The 20,910-nt window shown below is 40.6% G+C and overlaps 1 protein-coding gene across 1 annotated transcript in view; it reads left to right on the top strand.

Annotated features, from left to right (window-relative positions):
• LOC121634250 (nesprin-1-like) overlaps positions 1–20,910 on the top strand; it is a 42,372-nt gene that overhangs the window by 348 nt on the left and 21,114 nt on the right. Inside the window, exons 2-17 of the mRNA XM_041976785.1 lie at positions 90–262; positions 1,181–1,490; positions 1,575–1,739; positions 3,627–3,986; positions 5,353–5,489; positions 10,468–10,645; positions 12,738–12,920; positions 13,415–13,558; positions 14,783–14,938; positions 15,837–16,001; positions 16,530–16,702; positions 16,853–17,006; positions 17,318–17,461; positions 17,769–17,933; positions 18,124–18,441; positions 19,797–19,952. Coding sequence (XP_041832719.1) covers positions 90–262; positions 1,181–1,490; positions 1,575–1,739; positions 3,627–3,986; positions 5,353–5,489; positions 10,468–10,645; positions 12,738–12,920; positions 13,415–13,558; positions 14,783–14,938; positions 15,837–16,001; positions 16,530–16,702; positions 16,853–17,006; positions 17,318–17,461; positions 17,769–17,933; positions 18,124–18,441; positions 19,797–19,952 — 3,081 coding nt within the window. The remainder of the gene's footprint in view (positions 1–89; positions 263–1,180; positions 1,491–1,574; positions 1,740–3,626; positions 3,987–5,352; positions 5,490–10,467; positions 10,646–12,737; positions 12,921–13,414; positions 13,559–14,782; positions 14,939–15,836; positions 16,002–16,529; positions 16,703–16,852; positions 17,007–17,317; positions 17,462–17,768; positions 17,934–18,123; positions 18,442–19,796; positions 19,953–20,910) is intronic.

Here is a 20,910-nt window from a genome sequence, read left to right as displayed (position 1 = left end):
AAGAGGGGGCTGTTAACTTCGAAAGCTTTTTTCATCCTTATTTCTTTTGTCCAAGTCCAGTTTACAGAGACTGTGGTCTGTTTGCACAGGACATCCTGCTTTTGAAGGGAGAAGGGGAGGTCAAACTGAATATGGCAATGGGTAAAGGCGAACTGGCTCTGCGTAGTTATGGAGCTGCTGGACAGGAAGTGGTCCGCTCTCAGCTACAGGAAGTGGAAGATGCATGGGCCACACTACTTGTCACTGCTATGAGCTGCCACAGGTACCATAGCAACCTCATTTAAAAATAAGTGGTCTCGATTATTATTGGCCTGTCATTGTGTAAACTGTCACTGTGCTGTGAATATAAAAAAAAATATATATATTTTTTTTGTTTTTTTTTTGTTTTTTTTTGTATGCCATTAAAACATTTGCCTGAGGAGAATTTAAAGGCCATTTATATGTGTGACAAAAAATCCTCTCACTAGGGAACATGTTATTTTCATTATGATAGATTATCTGTCACTGCTATTATTTACCATTAAGCTGAATACATAATGAGAAGTATTTGTCTAATTTTAAAAATCTGATTGATGCGTCTTTGTTTGCACTCTTCTATATGTGTGTAAGTGTGTCAGCATGCACATGCAATGGCTTGTGTGCAGGTTTAATTGAGCAATTATAGCTCCTCCTAGAAAAAAATTTGATCTCATTAGGGCATAAATGGTGGATAGTAAACACTGGGTCACACTGTGGGTGTGTTTGTGCTTTACAGGGGAAATCAATAACATGAGACGAGGGGTAGCAGGTGAAAGAGGGGTGCATGTGTGTGAGTGTGAGAATATTGGTCTCATTTGTGCATGCAGGGCTAACAGATGGCAAGGAAAATTCTCAATGTGTCTCTGTGTGTTTGAACCTCTCGATAAAAGGGGATAAAGACGTTTGGCCAGTGTTCCTGACCATTTATTTTCCTTGCCTCTTTTATGGGCCTGAAATATAAGCTGTAGTTTAAAAGGGGCATTAAAAAGAAAAAGGTATTTCTGCACATGCTCAGCCTTTATTACGGATCAAGCCATTGAGGTCAACATGTTTGTTAGGCATGTGTATTTGCTTTCTTTGAAAATGAATGGTCTGTTTTATCTGGTAACAAGAACTCTTCCCACCTACATATCTCTTTTTGTAAACTGTATGACCTCTCCAGCCGACTAGAGTGGACTGTGTCCCAGTGGGGAGGATACCTTGAGACTGCTGCCCAGCTGCAGGGCTGGATGGATACTGTCAAGCGGGAGGTATGTGCCCCTCTTACACCTCAGCCAGGACCCAGAGAGAAAGCTTCCCATCTAGAAAGACTTAGAGCCCTGCTGGCTGACCTGGAAGACCACCAGATGGCACTCTCCAGCCTGGAAGAAAAAGCCAGAGAACTGTTCAAGAAGACGGGGGATGCCAGCTTTAACCATGGTGCTCGAACGCAGCTGCAGGTGCAGTTTGATGGCCTCACAACTTTGGTAGAGGTAAAAAAAAATGTTTCATTATCTTTTAATGAATATTTTGAACCTTTTTCAGAGGATTAATAGTCATTAACAATTTGCCTGTAGGAGAGAGTACGTCTGGCCCAGGCAGTGGTGTTGGAGCACCAGGACTATCTGGAGTCTGTTCGGGAGCTCACTGATTGGCTGATGACTACAGGGGAGGAACTGCAGCACTGGTCTGATACATCAGGAGACTCTATTTCCATTAAAAAGAAACTGTCAAATGTGAGGGTAAGGAAGACAATCAAATAGATCGCTTTTAAATATGTTCTTACTCCATTGATCATAAATTTCTCAATCAAGATTTTTTTTTTGTCATGCGTTCGTTAGCCATGTGTTCATTTCACTGAATCTGCTTTGGTGAGTGAAATAAAAAATAAATAAAATAAGAGAGCCCTAGTTTTGATACTTAGCTTTTTGCCAAATAAAAAACATAACATAACATAACATAACTAACATTATCATTTCTGAGAAAAATAGGCTACCCAAAATAATTAAATACTGCCATCATATATCACCATGACATAGGGCTTTTGAAGGATAGCAAACACGCAATGGGTGCATTTTGTACATCATTGATGTTTATCAATAAGGCAAACATTTATTGGAATTTAACATACAGGGAATAAAATATGTTAAATGTTCTACCACTAGGTCTGTATAACTTACTCTGTGACAATTTGATCACAATCACAGAGGAATCCATCTTGCTACAGGAGGCTGTAAATGATCAGTTTGTAGCCATAACATACAGGTACTTGCCAGTTAGCATCCACTTGGAGCACTTGTTTGATCTCATTGGTTTTACGTTCACTCGTATGACACTGACAAATGCTTAGACTAAAAGGTATATTTTTTAAAGTGCCTATCCTTCTCCAATGAGTTTCTACAACATACGTCCTAGAGGTTTATGCATTATAACACACCATCTGTGACATCAAGTTATCAGGTTGCAGGTTTTCCAGAGCTTTTTGTCATTTGTACAGTTGTCACTGACATTTGAGAACCCCACAAAATTCTTTCTCTTTATTTATCTAAGGGGGGAAATATATAAAAGCTAACATTATAATTTTAATGTTAGAGTAAATAGAATATATTTCATTAGATATTTGTACAATTTAAATTAAACAGATTACATAATACATAAAGTATGAAATGTAATAAGTGAAATAATAATAAAAGCTGATATTCTTAGTTCATGACTGATTCCTATGTACTTGGATTACATTAGCATTTGTTCAATGGAATTGTTTGAAAGCAGGCACTGATTATGTGTCTGTTAAAATAAAGTAGCATTACCTGTAAACATTCATTCAAGTACATCAGGGTCATAACTGCTGTTTCTTAAAGAAATCCCTGCCAAGGATGACAGATTACCTAATAAACTTAACCTACCTAATCTAAATGGTTTCTCAGTAAATCATGTAGGGAATTGGAAATGATTCTCAGCTTGTTTCCCGTATCAAAGCTAAATCTCTGAATCTCTCCTGTTATAATTTACTGCCAATAGATTGGATTATTATTTTGTTGATAAGAATTAGAGAAGCAGTGCTTCTGCTCTTCCCTGTTCAACAATCTTCACTTACAATGGTGAGAAAATATGCAGGGGAAATTAATTTGCATTTAAATTTTACACATGGGTCCTAATTATCACATCATAAATGTGTGCTTGTGGAGCTCTGGTGTGAAATATTTCAGTAGAGAAGAAAATATTAAATCCTGTTTGTACAAGGTTAATGTTCATAATCACTTGCTCACACACAGTTAAATGGTCAAATACTCTTTTTTTCCTCTTTGGTATCTAATCTCTCTCAAGTGTTTGCTGTTCAACTCATTTCCCCACTAAGTGCTGCCTTTCCATAAAGAACAAGGGATGGAGGTAGAGGGGGGTGGAGAGAGAACTGATATGACAAAAGAAAATATACATCAGTATCTTTCTAATGAAGCACAGATGGAATAAAAGAATTAGAGATAAAGATAAAAGGTGAGGAGACGTGGAAGAAAAGCACTGCATAAGCAGCTTTAAATAGAATCGCCTGCACATCCAGAGATTATAGTTTCCTTAGCCACAGTTTCCGTAGCAACTTTGTCTCCTGTTTATCCTCTCTATCTCTCCAGGAGCGTGTGGAGTGTCGACTCCTGGAGGGCCGAGACCGCCTCAGCCGGGTGCGTCGCAGCGCAGCGGCCACAGCGGAGCACACGGCGGCAGGTGGCTGTGAGGCTATGGATCGACAGCTGGGGGCGCTGTCACATGCTCTGGAGCAGTGGGAGGGGGCCGCCCTAAGGGCCAGGGATGGACTGGAGGGGGCCCTTGCTGCTGCTGCAGCTTCAGAAGAGGAATACGACCGTTTGACTGCCCGTCTAGAGGACGAGTTAAAGGAGTTTGACAGGTGTCTGAGGAGGTGGAGCCAGGAGTTGATTAAAGCTGAAGGTCGGAGTAACGGCGAGGAAGCGGTGGAGGGATGGCAACTGGCTAAGGTAGAGTTAGATTTAAATTATCATAATGTCAGCAATAATGATTCATTGTTCATCTTCTTACAATAGCTTATTAGAAAAAGAACAATTATATAAATTCACTGTTCAGAGTGCTGCAGTATCAGTGAAAAGTGATTAGCATTGTTTAATGGAAAGCACCCACATAAACACACATGGCCTCCAAGTCTGCAGACATCCCCTGCATTCAGCTACTCTGTCTCGCCAGTAATTATCCATTCTATTAGAAAATCCTAAAAACAGATTAGTTTGTAAATCAGCTTTACAGGAATGATGGAATGACAGCCCGCAATCCCATCAGTTTCCCCAGTTTCCTGCTTATTTAGTCTTCCCCTGCAATTCCCTTTACCCCTCCTCCTTTTGTATTTTATTGCCATTATTTTCCTCTATCTCTCCCTTCCAAACATTCCCTTATTGTTTTCTTTTTTTCTTCAGTTTGTGCTCTGACTTAGTTAATGTGAACTGTGCAGATTTATTTTTCTTGGCTGCTGGGGTTATGTCTTGATACCCTTGCCCATCACCTCCCCTGCTGTTCTCCCTTTTACCTCCACAGGATGTTTACAGTGTGACAGTTTCTCTTTCTTGTTAAGGCCACGGCAGCCAGTTCAACCTTACACTCCTCCCAAGTCTTCTTTAGCCATGCCTTTCTCCGGTTTTCCTCAATTTGGGGCTGTCAAAGAACAGAGGAGGAGTTTCCCCCTCCTCCCGCTCCTCTCTCTCCTCCTCCAGTCTGTTTCCTGTGTCCGGCCGTGTTTTCATTGCGTGCTTGTTTGCGTGCGTTTGAACCAGTTCTGCATCTGTGAGGGCTGACAGCTGAATTCCACTGGGAGAGAGCATGAGAGAAGGAGAGGGAGGAAAAATGTGCGAGAGGGAATAAGTGGAAGGAGTGGGAGGAGGGAGAGAGGAGGGGAGAGAAAGTAGTAGAACCACGGGAGGAGGGAGAAAAGGAGAAGAGAGCAACGAGTCCACAAGAGAGGGGAGGGAGGGGTTGTTTAATCGCTGTACGTCAGATAGAGAGCGAATGAGTGAGGGTCGGAGCTTGTTCATATTTCATGGGAGAGGATTTCATGACTGTGTGAGTGCAGAATGTGAGGCACGCTGAGGAGAGCGGGAGAACGTTATCCACAGCTCCTTCCTGCCTCCCTCCACGAAGAACAGAAATGCTATTGAACAGGCAACACTGTGAGTATGTGTTGGAGTGTGTGTGTCTGTGTGAATTCGAGAAGACTGGGCCAGAACGTGAAAAAGAATGCCCTGATTGAAGGGTGTCATGCAGATGCATTGGATGCTTGTCTCTCTTTAACACACATCCACACACTAAGCCAGCTGCTATCTGTTTTCTGTTGTTTAGGAGATCCTGGAGAGCTTGCAGAGCGCTGAGCCGATGGCAGAGAAGTTGAAAAGCCAGCTGAATGAACTGGTGCGATACTCCAGAGACCTGGGCTCGCAATCAGACCGGGTCACTGCGCTTATCAAACACCACAACAGGTGAGAGCAATAGTTCTGATATGCTGTTGTGAACAGTAAGTCTTTGTGTAGATAAGGATGGAAAATGTTTCACAGACACATTTGTAATGGTTAAATCTCATAATGCAGTGTTCTGGCTTATGGATGTGCAGTGAAATCATTTATTTCTATAATGGTTATGATGCCATGAATGCATATGGTTGTTGTAATTGCAACAGTTGAGCCCATCTTCTCACATGTAATGTTAGCAGGTAACTCAGATGAGCATTCTCCGTAGACTGCATGAAACTCACAACCAACCGTTCAGTTTTTATGGCTGCAGATCCACTCCTTCTCAGTAACATGTTCAAGTTTACACCATCTGTTGTTAACAAGCGATGTTATCCCTCCTCCTTTACTCTTGACTACTCTGCATGCAGTTTCTGTCTCCCCCTGTAACCTGATAGAGAGGTGCAGATGTGTTGGAGTCCAGAATGTGGCCTGATTTATCAGCAGAAATCCCATAGATAACGCAGCACCCAAACCAGCATTTTTAAAACTAAGTGGTTATTACAAAAATGTGATGGTAAAAAAAACAGAATCGAAAATCTCAAGTCGATAAAAACACAACATGATGAGCGCTACTCCAACAGGCTAACAGTGCAGCTTCATGCTAGAGTTTAAATATGTGATGTATTGCACATAAAGCAACCTAAAGTATCTCAAAATAATAATTTTATAACATACTACACACACAATTTTTAATTAATTAACAGAGATGCCCAGATAATGGAGTATATCCCCTGCAAATAACCTCTCACTGTGTCCTGAAGTCTGACCATTCAGCTCTCCTTGCAAATAAGTCATGTATTGTTAGTTTTGATGCCATGTGTCACTAACTCCTAGCCCTCCCCTTTAACCCTAACCATTCAAATTGGATGTGTGCAGAGTTGGGTTTTGGTAGAGGTGGATGATCCACAGCCACAAATACTTGAAAATTCAGCTTAGTTCTTTTGAATGATCTTGCTAAAAGATGGAATAACTAAATACACACCGACTCCACCTTGTTGGAGGAACAATAGCCAAATAAATAAATAAATAAAATCCCCCCCTTAAGACTGTAAGTGCACATATGGCCATCACAGAGATGTGACGTTTGTGTCAGCCAGATGAAGGTGAAAGGTGAAACGGAGCAGCAGAGCCACTAGTTGCTAAGTAACATATCCCATCTTCCCTCACCTCTGCTTGTTTACCATGTTGCTTTCTTTCTGTGGTTCAATTTTATGCAAAATTGTCATTTTTAGAGAAATTAGTTACATTTTGAGAGATCTTTTGTTAAAATGATACATTGCATACTTTGTTCTTAAGCTCTAATTTTCTACTTTGAAGCTAGAACTGAATATGAGTTCACTGAGCTCTTGTTTGTGATCACACCATGCGATGCCTTGTCAAAAGAACAATAGAGCATACAAAAAAGCATGCTAGACAGCCATGTATATTCAGTACATCCACATCCAAGTATGAGTGATTTTCTTACTTTGGATCAATGCTGTTAAGTGTGCTGCACTGGTATTAATATTTTTTTGGCTGGGAACCGGTGTGAAGTAAACCATGTTAGAAATGCTTTAGTAGGCATTTGGCTTTGGCTGCCGATTGGCAAAGCAGCACCTTTTCACATTCACTTGGCTTTTCAGTTTGTCATAGACTTGGCCTCTGGACTCTTTGCACCTGCCCTACATTAAGCGGTACAAGAAGATAAGTGAACAGAGAGGGGAAAAAAGAGTCCAGAAGAGGAGGCCAAGGAGAAAAGGCTTTATCTCCCCCCTCCTCTACATAGCACATGCCAGATTTTGTCTGTCACAGCAGAAAAAAGTGCTTTTTCTACACCCCATGCCGTCCCTACCATGTTTGCCTTTCATGCCCTCATCACAACATTAAAACTCAAGGGTGTTTGTGTGTACCTCTGCAAAACCATTGAAGAGTGTTTGAGTGGTTATCTGCAGAAGAGAGCATGCATATTGGTGTTCATATTGGTTAGAAAAAGTAAGTTTAGTATTAGAGTAACATATGTATGTATAATTACTGGGCAGCTATCAGGTGTGCTGGATTATAACTTGTTTTTTCTTTTATTTTTTATGTTTTAGAGAAAATGCAACAATTTATTTGCACAAAATTGGCAGTCATTTTGGTCTTTCAAAAAAGCTGGTTAAGAAATAGAGGAATGAAAAGGTTTTTATCTATTGAGTCTGCCAGGTTTCCTTACTATAACAACAACTACAGCTGCCCAAATGCTGTATTTAGAGAAAAAGTGTTTGAGAAGAAACTACAAGTTTCAAAGGGTTTAAATCAAGTGGGGAAGGGAACCAGGCTGTTCAATCACCTTTAAACTCCTTGTTGGTGACAATGGAAGATGATAGCTTCTTGTTACAGCAGATTCCTCTGATCTTTTGCACCTAAAATATGTCTTCTCTTTTCTCTCTCTCTATGCTTTTTGTGACACTTTTGACCATTTGTAACAATGGATTGCCCGATTGTCATGTCTCAAAAGCTGTTCCCTCTCTATGAAATGCAGTTTTTACAGTTCTTGACAATAAACAATCCCAATTCCTTCCCATGCCCAAAATAAAGCGACCATTTTCTTTAAGGGATCAAGAATAACTGGCCATCTAGCCCCTTTAACCGGGGCATCTTGGGCCATTTGGATGGATAGAAGACCGCTAGTCCTTGATCCCTAAAAGAAAGGGATGCCTTATCTCTGTAAAACAGAGGTGTAAGACCAAGTTGGAGAACTGGTATTGGGCTTAAATATCAGTTAAATCTTTTATCAGGCTCATTATGCATCATGTAATGAAACTGCTTGACAATTATGGATTCATTAATATTATGCGTTAATCACTTTGGCCACACCCTAACTCTTTAATAAATATGTCCATGCATCCATTTTCTAAACTGCTCATTCTAATTCAGGGTCTTGGGGAAGTTAGAGCCTTTCCTAGGAATCGGCAGGGACACCCTGGATAGCAACATATCACATGGAAATAGTTTAATCCAGAAAAGCATTCAGGTTTATATGAACTATATTACATTTAAGGCCTTAATTAATAATAATAATGGTCATAGGTGAAGATGGATTCAATCATTTTAAATCTGTTTCATTCAGCAAACTAAACTATTCCTATATCTCTTTGTTTTATTATGCTTGTGATACTAAGGGCCTGATTTACTAAAGGTTTGCGTGTTTAAAAATACGTGCAAAATTGATAGCACAATCAAAAACATATTGCGGTTGATTAACTAACTGGTGCACGGAGGATTGCGTCTGTAATAATGCATGTAATCCATAGAGCACGTTTGCCCTTTATATAAAATGGGCATCTCTGCCAGGGAGTGCAAAATATTGACAGCAGAGGCAAACAGATCAACGTAGCACACGCAATGTGATTTACCAAACATGAAACTGATTGCGCTGGCTAATTTATATTCTATATTTACCTCATCTAAAACACAGGTATTAACTGGCACAACTTTACACAGAAATGACTGCAGTTATTGTTGCAAGGAGGAGGCTAGACCACTCCAAGGCGACGGAGAAACCACATCTTTTCTAATGTTATCAATGATTATTGAAGCATGTTGCTGTGTTGAATGCTATGTTACACAGGATGGGCTTTTGCTGCTGTGCTCTGGGTCTGTTGGCGTTGAGAGCCTTCACCACTGCCTGTACTCCATCTTCCATCCCTTTCCTATGGGCATTAATGACCATCATCAGCCCAGTTAAGTCCTGACCAGCTGCATAATGAAAGGTGCCACAGGAGGCACGTTCATTTTTTCAGTATGAATTGGGCTGAAAGTTTTAATTTGTCAATATAAACTATTGTTTTGTCACATACTTTACTCTGCAATCAGCTCTAGCATGTCATACCCAATGTTCCAGTCATCTGCTCCTCACAGTAAGTGAGCTGCACCAGTTGCTAAATATTGGTATCTCTCTCTCTCTCTCTCTCTCTCTCTCTCTCTCTCTCTCTCTCTCTCTCTCTCTCTCTATATATATATATATATATATATATATATATATATATATATATATATATATATATATGGTGTTCTTTTGGTTTTGCCAACTGCATTTACTGTTTAGTAAATTTTCTTCCATATTGAAGTCCTTCTAGTGACGTTTAGATTTCTTTGCTGGAACTTAATTGCTGAATTGCCTCGTCCACTAATATCTGTATCTACATCGGGTTGAATTTCATTTGGTGTTTGCGACCTTCCTGCTCTGCTTCTTCATGGTGAAACCTTAATTCACGCTAAATCCTCATTTGAACACTGCTGTTTGCGTCTGTGATCAACTGCACAAACATTCTTGGTGGATCACCCACAAATCATAAACAAACAACACGTGCAATCTATTTACGTGTGCGCATAGTTTTGCGCTCTTTATCAGGGATCTGCTTGCTGCTGTTCTATCTGTAATGTTACCTGACTCTATACATTAATAGGTACAAGCGCAAAGGACTAAACCCTCAGAATGTGATGAGCTCTATCTGACAAAAACTACACTTCACTCTCTCTTATTTTGTCACTCTTCAGTGTAATATCCTCCATCTCACACTTTTTTATAGCAGCAAGCTGTCATACCTCGTTCTCTCCATCATGTCACCCCTGTGAACTCTTGCCCCAATCATATGTTGCCTCTCAACCCCCTCCCACGTAGTGCCCCTTACCACCATCCCCCACTTCTTGCCCTAGCACTCATTCTTTCCACTTCACCCACTTTGCCATTTCTCCACCTGCCCATTTCTCATTCCTGATCAGAGACAGACATCTCTTCATGACATCAGGACAGTATGGAGAGCATCTGAGTTCTTTGTTGTGATAAACACATGGGAAGTAAATAGCAAATATTTCCTCTGGTTGAACCTTTTTTGTTATTCTTTTTCCTTTTGTTCACTTCTCATGAGCAATTGCAACCTGTGAACAACATGTTAAAGGTCATTGTCTTTCTCTTCCTTACCCACAGTCTTAGCCTTCGTGCATCCAGGGAGTGTCAAAACAAGGAGCGTTTATTGGAGCAGAGGTTCCGTGCAGCCCTGAGAGACTTCCAACAGTGGCTGGTCAATGCCAAAATCAGCACAGCCAAATGCTTTGATGTGCCGCAGACTGTCACAGAGGCCTCCATCGCTTTGCAGAGAATCCAAGTAAGATATATGTTGGTTTTTTTCGGCTCTTATTTCCAGAAAACAGCAAACATTTTTATCAGGTTTTGTGATAAGTGTGGTCTTGTGCAGTCTTAGCATTTTTTATCTACACATCAACACGTTTAACTCAGAGTGAATTCTGTTCTTCAGATAATTTTGTTTATTTTTTGGAGGAAAAGAAAGTAAAAAAATTAAATGTTGTTTATTTGAAGGGAAAAATCCAGTCTTTTGAGAAATTAGATTTTAAATAACTTAATTTATGCAAGTAAAATGGCTGAAGGATATGTAAAGATTTTGGTTCATACTCTCTCATCTAATAACGCCCACTGAATATGGTCATCGTGTCTTGTTCCTGTTGGCTATTAATCATTTCCACTGGTGCCGTGATGGTTTCAGTCAGCATCTGTTCATAGTGGAGTTAATATAGTTATGCCTCTGAGGGCATTAAATCAACAAGCTTCAAGTCATTTTGTCTGCTCCTTGAAAGGTTCAAAATCTTCTAAGTTTGGGTCTACTTTGAATCCACAACTGCTAATTACTGACAAAAGCTCATCTTTACTTTCATTGTGTCAAGCTGGCAGGCTAAGCAAAGAGTGCTAGTACAAAGGGAAATGATGTAATATTTGTATCAGTCCACTTTCAGTGGGAAATTTCTGAAGGGCATGGCTGTATAAACACACACCACTCTTCAGTGTCCTCTGTTGGGCTTGTTGTAGTGGTGGGACCTGAAGTAGGCTGGATAAGATGGAAGCAGGCAAATAGCCAAAAGGGATAAGAGAAAACTCCACAGTGGGGTCTTTTTGCAGTTCTCTTCAAAATGTCTGTGTGCATCTCTCTTCCTGGGATGTAGATTCTGGCAGGTCTGGCAGCCTCTTCAGAGCACACCAGGGTCCTGGCTAAGAGTCAGGTGCTTGTCTGTTGCGGTAGACATCCCCATATCCCTGCACCAGACAGTTAATTATCCTGCACTTTGCGCCGACACTTGACCACCAGCACCTTACTTTGAAGGAATAGCAGTGTTATTATTGTTGAGCTCTTGTTCAAACACAAAAATAACTTGATTCTACTTTCAGTGTTTTGTTATTTTTGTATTTAATCGCAGTAGTTCATGAAATTCATGATTTATTGAATCATCAATCACGTGGTCGCAGGAAAACATCGGTTCAGACTGTCAACAGAGTTATGGTGTGGTTTTATTTTTATTGTTCCTTTTTAAAGAACATTTTCTTCCAAATACATTTTTAATTAAATGCTGTGGAGGGATTTTGGGTGTACTCGAAAAGAAATAAAAGTATCTTTGGGGATGAAAAGGAATTTTCTTAAGTTTCAGTCAAGTATATGGAGGAGAGAAAAATATGGAGGTAATCATGTTTTATTTATTATTGACTTGGTGAGGAATGTGGAACAATGTTTCCACATGGCTGACCTGCAGGAGGGTATGTGTGGGAGGGGCGAGGGCATACGTTGTGTCTCATTTAATTGGTGTTGTACAGTTACACTGGCTGGCTGAGAATAGTTGTAAATGTAACAAAGAACCTGTGAATGCAGAGCAGACAGAGAAAATAAAAGGATAGAGAGATTAAAAGAGTCTTGAGTTAAGATTCAGACTTCATGTGCTTGTGAGAGGAGGCTGGAGCCGTAGCGATGTGCTGACTGCACAGATGGTGGAGTGGTCCCTGCTGCGCTACTGTCATCAGCTCAGCTCTGAGGGAGGGGTGTGTTTGCAGGCTGCGTTAGCATGTGTGTCTTTGTATGCATGTACGTTGTCAGTGGGTGGGTATGGAGAAGCTACGAAGAAACCCACACATTTCAGGTTAATTGACTAGCCTTATCTGTGATAGCATCTCTATGTCAGGCACCTACTTGTTCTGCTGCATTGGCTGAGTTAGGGTTTGTTGTAATTCATGTTAATCGCTTTGTAAAGACAGATTCTAGGTCAACAAAAAATAAAGAAAGAGAATAGCCACATGCCATTAGAAGTTTTTCATGAGTCGATTTTTCTATGCTTTAACTTTGATGCCATCCTCCTTTTATGTGCATATATGTGTAAAATAGTCACTGCTTCTTTGTCTATGTCTGTGTATCCCCTCAGGAGTTCTTGAGTGACAGGGAGAATGGCCAGGCCAGACTGAGTACAGTAGGAGCCAGTGGGGAGCTGCTGATGGCCGTAGTGTCCAAGGATAGAGTGGAGGGAATCAAGGCCAAGGTGGTAAACACCAGAGAGGACTGGAAGAGCCTGATGAATAACTTGCAAATGAGAGAAGATGCACTCAAGGTTGGTTTTATTTCTTTGCTGAAAGCATTTCTTGCAAAAAGAAAACATGGACAAATTGAAGTTAACTCTGTTATTTTAATAATTACCTCCACCAAGGCGGAGGTTATGTTGTGGGCGGCGTTGGTTTGTCAGTCTGTCTGTCTGTCTGTTAGCAACATAACTCAAAAAGTTATGGACAGATTTTGATTAAATCTTCAGGAAATTTTAGAAATGGAGTGTTTTTAGTAAAAATGTAAACAATCTGTATAAAACAGGTATGTGTCTATGAATCTTTAGTCAGAATCTTTATTACTCTAACATTTTTTATGTTAAAGGACTGATTAAATGTGATTTATATTGAGGATAACATTCTAAATACTAGGGTGCATAAACTTTATCATTATGGATATCATATAACTTAGATCCAACACCAGAATATAAACATCGCTTAATTTGGCTGATTAAATTAAATGTGTCAGTGTTTGACAAATTATGTCACTGTGCTACATAACCAGAATCTGCAGTCCCAGATGACAGAGTTTGAGGCCAGCGCTGAGCCTCTGCAGGACTGGCTCAACAGCACAGAGGTCAGAGTTCAAGAGAGCAGTGCTCGGCTTCACGACCTTCCAGCCAAGAAGCAGGAGCTCAGCAAACTACAGGTATTTTTTGCCCCAACTCATCCTTATTCTGCTTTGTCTGGATGTCTGGATTCCTGGATGCCAGAAAATTTACATTACTTCTTTAATTATTTAATTTATTCATGGGTCTGTCTGTTAGTTTTTATATTGTTTCTACTCCTGCAGATATTCATTGTTCATTGTTACTGCACAAAAGGTTTTCTGAGAAGTTGAAGGTACCAACTGAGAGCCTTTTACGTGTCTCTCCCCCACTGATGTTTTCTCATTTCCTCTACTCACCTAAGTGAATCTTGTCATTGCATTGTAAATTGAATATTTAGTAGGATGCTAAATAGTTAACTCGCCATCAGATATGGATCCCTAAAGTACAATTTCAAATCCCTGGGGAAAAGAGAAGGACCTAATTACATTTGTTGAGCACCACTAGATCAAAATAGAGCCACATCTTGACACAATAGTCAGAGGAGAAGTCCAGAAATCTAATTAATTCTCCTTCTGTCACAGCTGAAGCACTGCACGGCTAAAAGGCCTTTTTGTGGATGTGATAACAGCTTCTGGCAGCGTCTGGCAGACACAAGACAGGAAGAGAAGCACAAAGCTTTAAAAAGATAAAACTGACAACAGAGAAAAAATATCTCAAGCCCATCTCAAAGCTCTTCCCTTATCATTGTAGCTATTTTTATGTTTATTCTGTCGTTGCTGTAGCTCTTCCTATCGTTGTCTTTCGTCTGGCCCTGCAGGTAATTACATCCACCCCCCTACCCACAGCACCTGAAGTACAATACAATATTCAGGCCTCAGTGTTTGAACCTGTGTTGGGAAAATCCTCTTTACTCTGTCACATCTACCACCCCCCACTTTTGCAGCCTTCAATTCTCACCCTGCTCTGTGCTGTGATGTCCAACTGAATAACAGCATTTCTATTTAAAACTGAACATCAGGAGAAATACTGCTGATGCTTGTTTTATGATGTCCCTTTTTTTTAATCCGTGTATGTGTGACGGGCTGTTATTCCTCTGTGTAACTACTTGTGACATGTTAACTTGACCCTGCACCCCTCCTCTGTGCCCCTCATACCCCCTGTTTCATGAAAAACTCCTTTTTTTATTTCTTTGTCATTTCATTTTCCTTTTTAACGGTGCTTGCACACAACAACCTTTTCCAATCTGTCACTTTTCAACATCACATTGCTCCATATCCATTTTCCCCACTACCTCCTCCTCCTCCTGCTTTGTGCCAATCCAGTGTGTACTGGAGGAGATGGCCGGTCGGGAGGTAGAGCTGAGCAGGCTGAGGGAAAGAGCTCATCATCTCTGGGAGGGACAAGCAGCCGGAAAGGGCTTCGTCCACCGAGTCTCTCAGCTGTCAGCACAGTATCTAGCCCTCAGCAACTTAACCAAGGTAACATTGCTTGCAGCAGTAACCCTATGGTGCTTGTCTTTTCCCTAACTAAATGTGTGCTTCTGTGAAAGAAATACTACTTGCATGCTTTTCTAGATTCACGTACTTCTGATAAAAACTGTCCAGCTGCAGACTTCACCATTCCTCTGAGTAATCATGGATTATTACCTTCAGCAAATGCTATTCTAATCAGATCCCCACTGGTGAAATTATTACACCCAAGCAAGTTTTGGTGTTGAGAGTAATTTACCAGAGCACAGCAATCTGTCTCACCTTCAAAAGGTCCTTGTGGTTGCAGCCTCATCAACATAAAAAGGCCAAAGCTGTGTAGCTTTCTTTATCCACTAGAGCACTTCTGAAATGTCAGAGCTGAAATGTGTCAGTGCCCCGGAAGCTGACCTTTTTGAAGCTCTCATTAGATCGGTCACACTCCTATGATTAATTTGATGTATCGTAGAACAAAACATTACACTGACCGCAAAGCACCATCTTACCTCAGGACAATGAAGGTACCACAGCAATGATGAATGGGGTTTATTTACTTTGCTGCCTGTACCAGAGAGCTATTTTTAGATCCTCTTCCCAGCCAGACAAAGAAACAGGAATTCAATCATTTTAAAATTCCACTTGTCATTACAGCTTTCACTCTCTTTAGTCTACAGTTACGTAGATGTCCAAGTTGACCGATTGATGACTGGAAACGTGTTTTGTGCTGTAACGTGGGGGTGGGAAACTCTCTAGAGATGTCTGTGAGGGAAAACAAGACTCATTTCAAACACAAACAGAACAATATGAAGACACAGTTATTGTGCAGCAAATGTTTATAATTCTCATCTCTCGTAGAGCCAATATCAGGCTCAGAGAGTGTGTTTACATTGCTGTACTCTCATATCTACAGGACAAAGCCTCCAGGATTGAGCGCATCGTAGGGGAACATCGACTTTTCTCTCAGGGACTTAAAGAGCTTCAGGACTGGGTGTGTGAAGCACAGAGGATCATCAAGACCTGCACCTCCACCACTGCAGACAAGGGCGTGTTAGAAGACCGCATGTTACAGCTGGAAGTAAGAAGAGACAAGATGGGTCACTTACAAAGATGCACCATCATTTTTAGAGAGTTTTAGAACTACATTTTATGTCTCCCACTGGGCACATGTAATTATTGGTGGTGATTTAAGGGGGAAAAAATATGAGAGATCTGGGTTTTCTATAAGGTTTTGATTTTATGGTCAAGTCTGTTGATATCAAATTTTATGGCCAATTAAAAATGCAATAAAAAAATCATTAATTCTGCTGAATTAGTGGGGAAATCTGTCTGGGAAAAACGTTCTCTTTAAATGCTGCAAACTGCTTTTTGCATTTCAGTATAGCTCAACAAACTGTTGTAAAATAATTATTGATTTAGGGTAACCCTTCACTGCTGCAGATTTGTGTGCACACGGCCAAATAATATCCTAACATCTATGTTGTGCACGCATTTTGGTAACCATGGGAAGATGTTGTGTCCCTTTCCTGTCGTAATTATATTAAGAAGTATCAATTTTATACTTCATATAGTTATTTTGTACCTGTCTGGTCGCATCTGTCTGTAGGCTTTACTGGCTGCCCGTCAGGAGCGGGAGATCCAGCTAAAAATGCTGCTAACACGAGGAGAAGCAGTCCAGAGGAATACTTCGGCTGAGGGGGTCCCAGTGATCCGTAAACAGATTCAAGACCTCAAGGACTCATGGGACTCATTGCTTTCTGCCTCCATTAAGTGTAAAAGGTGACCAAGGACCACCAGGTCTTTGATAAATGGAATTAGAAACTATTTCATTTTACTCAAGTTCAGCTGTTGGAAGCTTCAATTGATAAATTAAAATACTTGGACTTATGTGTGTCATTTTACACACTCATTTGTTCCCTCTTATTACAGTCAGCTGGAAGGCGCCCTGTCGCAGTGGACCAGCTATCAGGAGGATGTGGGACAGTTTGTGCAGTGGATGGACCGGGTTGAAGAAACACTCAGCTGCTCAGACAGACAGTACTCTGAGATGAGAGACAAGACTGCAAACCTGGGGAAGACAAAGGTATCACATGTCACAAAGACTTGAAACAGAAAATAAGAGTTGACTCTATAAGCTTTTTTTCTGCTTTGAGATTAAACTGTGAAACTTTGGAGATAAAGCATGACTGTAATTACATTGTTTGTTCCTTGGAGTGGTTTAGAGCAGCTGCATTTCTATACTTCTTTTTATCTTCTTACTAAAAAATAAAAATCACCTTTTTTAATTAGAAACATTACATCACACTCATGCACTTACACGTGCAGATTTAAAACTTGAGATCTACCCGGTAATTTGAATAAACTGCAATTATGAATGTTTGTGTTTGATTTTAGCTTCTTTATGAAGAAGTGTTGAGCCACAGCAGTCCTCTGGAGACTATTGCCACTAAAGGTTCCAACATGGCTGAACACTACACAACTCAGCAGGAAGTGCAGCAGCTGCAGTGCAGATACAACACCCTCAAAGAAAAAGCCAAGGTACTTACAAATAATTGATTCTTTTAAGACTATTGGACCCTTCAAGTCTTGATTATTTTCTGACATAATTATTGTTAAAGGAGAGCTCTGTATTAGTAACGTCTTTGTTCTAGCTTGAAAGCATGTCTTTTGTATTCAAACTTTTTGAAAGTTCTCCTGGTTCAGTGAGAGACTGAAATTTTAAACATTATGTGCTGTTTTAATGTGAAGCCATTGTGCATTTCAAAATGCCATCACACTGTTACAGTATTCAAAGCTCAAATAGCTCCTGTAACATTGAAAAATCTTTTTCTTTCTTTTTTTGCAGAATGCAGTTAGTAAGGCGAAGGAGCTGGTATTAGTCCATCAGGACTATCAAAGGGGGTTACATGTGTTTGAAGACTGGTTGGAGCAGGAACAGGCCTCTCTGGCATTGTTGTCTCATCCAGAGGGAAATGTGGATACACTTGAGAAAACACTGCAGCAGCTGCAGGTATATGTCTTTGTTTTAGTGCAGTCAGGTACCATGCAGTGGTTTAAAACATAGAAAAGTCATTGGACTACCCATCCATAAAACCAAAATACTATTTATATGTCCAAACTGAAATGGATGTTATAACAAAGCACATTGCATTTTGGCACATAACTGCTTTAAGATATCAGTCTTGGTTTTTCTTTCACAGAGCCTGCAGGAACACTGTTCAAATGGTCAATCGTTGCTCGCTTCAGTGCTAACCAGCAGAGAAAGAGTAATCCCTTGGGGTATACCTCAGATCGAGGATCGAGCCCTGGATACTGCTCAGCGAGAGTGGGCGGCCCACCAGAGCCGCCTGGAGGAGACCCAGGCTCAGCTGCGCTCCACGTTGACCCGGCTGAGGCAGATGGGTCACAAGTTCCTGAGCCTGGCTCAGTGGTTGGAGGATATGGAGAAGGTGGCTAACATCAGAAGTAATCGACGGTCAGACAGAACCACCAAGCAGACTCAGCTTAAGAAACTCCAGGTCAGCAAAAGTGTACACACATATCTTCTCATGATGTTTCAGATATCAGTACAAGTAGCTTAAAGAGCACGTTGGCATGCTGAAGCATCATTGTTACCTTGGAAAGCAAAGTATCAAACTATTGGAGTACAAGGAACTCATTGTCATGTTTAAGAAACCAGTTTGAGATGATTTGAGCTTTGTGATATGGTGCATTATCCTGCTGGAAGTAGCCATCAGAAGATGAGCACACTGTGGTCATGAAGGGATGGATTTGGTCTGCAACAATACTTAGGTAGGCTGTGGTGTTGCTCAATAGGTACCAAGAGGCCTAAAGTTTGCCATTATACCCCACTTAATCACACCACCACACGTCTGAACCGTTTATAGAAGGCAGGATGGATTCATTCCTTCATGTTGTTTCCACCCATTTCTGACCCTACCATCATAATGTTGCAGCTGAAATAAAGATTCATCAACCCAGCAATGTTTTTCCATCTTCTATTGTCCAGTTTATAGCCTTTGAGAATTGTAGCCTCAGTTTGCTGTTCTTGGCTGACAGGAGTTAAGCCTGCTGTAGTCTTTTGTTGCTGTAGCCCATCTGCTTCATGGTTGGATGTGTTGTGCATTTAAGCTGTTGCCTTTCTATCATCTTGTCCCAGTCTGCCCAATTTTCTCTGACAACTGCTGCCCACTGGATATTTTCTCCTTTTCAGACAATTCTCTATAAATGCCAGAGGTTTTGTGTTAAAATCGCAGTAGACCAGGAGTTTTTGAAATAGTCACTTAGATCTCCTTTCTTCCTCGGTTTGAAATTCAACAAGTTATCTTCACAATGTCTACATGCCTAAATGAATAAAGTTTCTGCCATGTGTTTGGGTGGTTTTAAATGATTCCTGTCAAAAACTAGTCTGTTTTGATTCAGATTACCCTTTGACTGTCATTCACATCAACACAACTTCCAATTTACTCACTCACAATGCATCCTCAAGAAAATACATGCCAAGGATAATATTCTGCCTGTCGGAGCAAAAGCAATGAAGCATCTGTCAGTTTGCACTATAACACATGACTTATTTACATTCCTAGCGAAACATCAGTATTCCCTGCTTGGCCTCCTCCCTACAGAGAATGCTTCCTGCCACTGTCAGGATGTCAGGCACTCTCAGTATTTTCCTTCCTTACATTGAGAAACACACACACAAACTCACACAAACACACCCTCTGTTATTTCAAGTTTTTGTTTCCTCTCATGTTTATTAAATTCATGCTCCTTAGCCTCTTAAACTGAACAGCCAGTTAAATCCCAGATGATTTTGACTGCATTTAAATCAGATATGTTGATTTATATGTTCACGTTTGTCCCTTGTGATCAGGGGGACCTTGAGGCAGTCCTCACTCGGCAGGGAGAAGTGGATGGCCTCTCGTCTCTGGCCCAGCAGGTTTTGGAGGAAACCTATATCAGCAGTCGTGTCAGTGTTACTGCCACCCAGCTGACTGCTCGCTACCATTCCCTGCTGCTCAACATACAGGTTTGGTTTTCAGATATGTGTAATTTACACATATGACTCAGAATCTCCCACTTTTTAAACGTCATGGCTTTTCTTCTCCAGTTCTTGTTGCCTTGTCAGTTCTTTCAGTATTTATACAGATCTATTTCCACCTGGCCTTTTTCTCTAAGAGTGGCCTTTCCTATTGTGTGTAGTTGTTTGTTTCCTAGTTTCCTCACCACGACATTTTTTAAAGTCAATTCACTGCATTCTGCTGCAATCCATCCTACTGTCCTATATAACCTAAAAAAGCTTCTGCTAAAATAACTGTAATGTAATAAATGAAATGGAAACTTAATAGAATAAAAAACCTTTATCATGCAAATATTTGCAAAGTGGATTTTATACTGATGTCCTTTGACAGTGAGTGAGTGTATAGAGCACTGTAACCCTTGTCTTTAGGTGTTTCAATTTTTATCTTTGTAATATCTAACAACAATGAAACAATAATTCCAGACTAAAGAGGATTTTTTGGTCAAGACCTTCCTGTCATTAACTGTTTAATGAGTTGCATTTAGGCTGACACATTTTGTGTTAGAGAATTTGTTTGACTCACCACCTGTATGTCTTCCCTCAGTTGGCATTTACACGCATGGTTATCCTCCTCGCCATAGAATTTGCTCCAATTTGGATTTCTGTTTCTGTAACACCTCTTTTGGGAGTTCCCTCTGTGAGCCCAGCTAGTGTTGCTCCGTATACTTACATCCAGCTTCTCTATTTGTCTGCTCCTCTTGGGTAGGGGACTAAGGGAAAATCAATAGAGCTCTCCTGGTCAGGGGCTAAAGCAGTAATTAAACGCTGCACACCACAATCTCACACTTGGCAACAGGAGTGAAAAAGATTTTCCTGCACTACATTGATTTTTTTTTACACCCTCTGTAACACATCTGAGTGTGAAGGTGCTTGTTTGCCTGCATTTACTGCTCCAGTTTTATTTACC

Source organism: Melanotaenia boesemani, chromosome 22 (genome assembly GCF_017639745.1).
Source record: "Melanotaenia boesemani isolate fMelBoe1 chromosome 22, fMelBoe1.pri, whole genome shotgun sequence".
In the NCBI taxonomy this organism is placed as follows: domain Eukaryota; kingdom Metazoa; phylum Chordata; class Actinopteri; order Atheriniformes; family Melanotaeniidae; genus Melanotaenia; species Melanotaenia boesemani.
The sequence above is the reverse complement of the archived record's forward strand: the minus strand, read 5'-3'. Positions and strand labels throughout refer to the sequence as shown.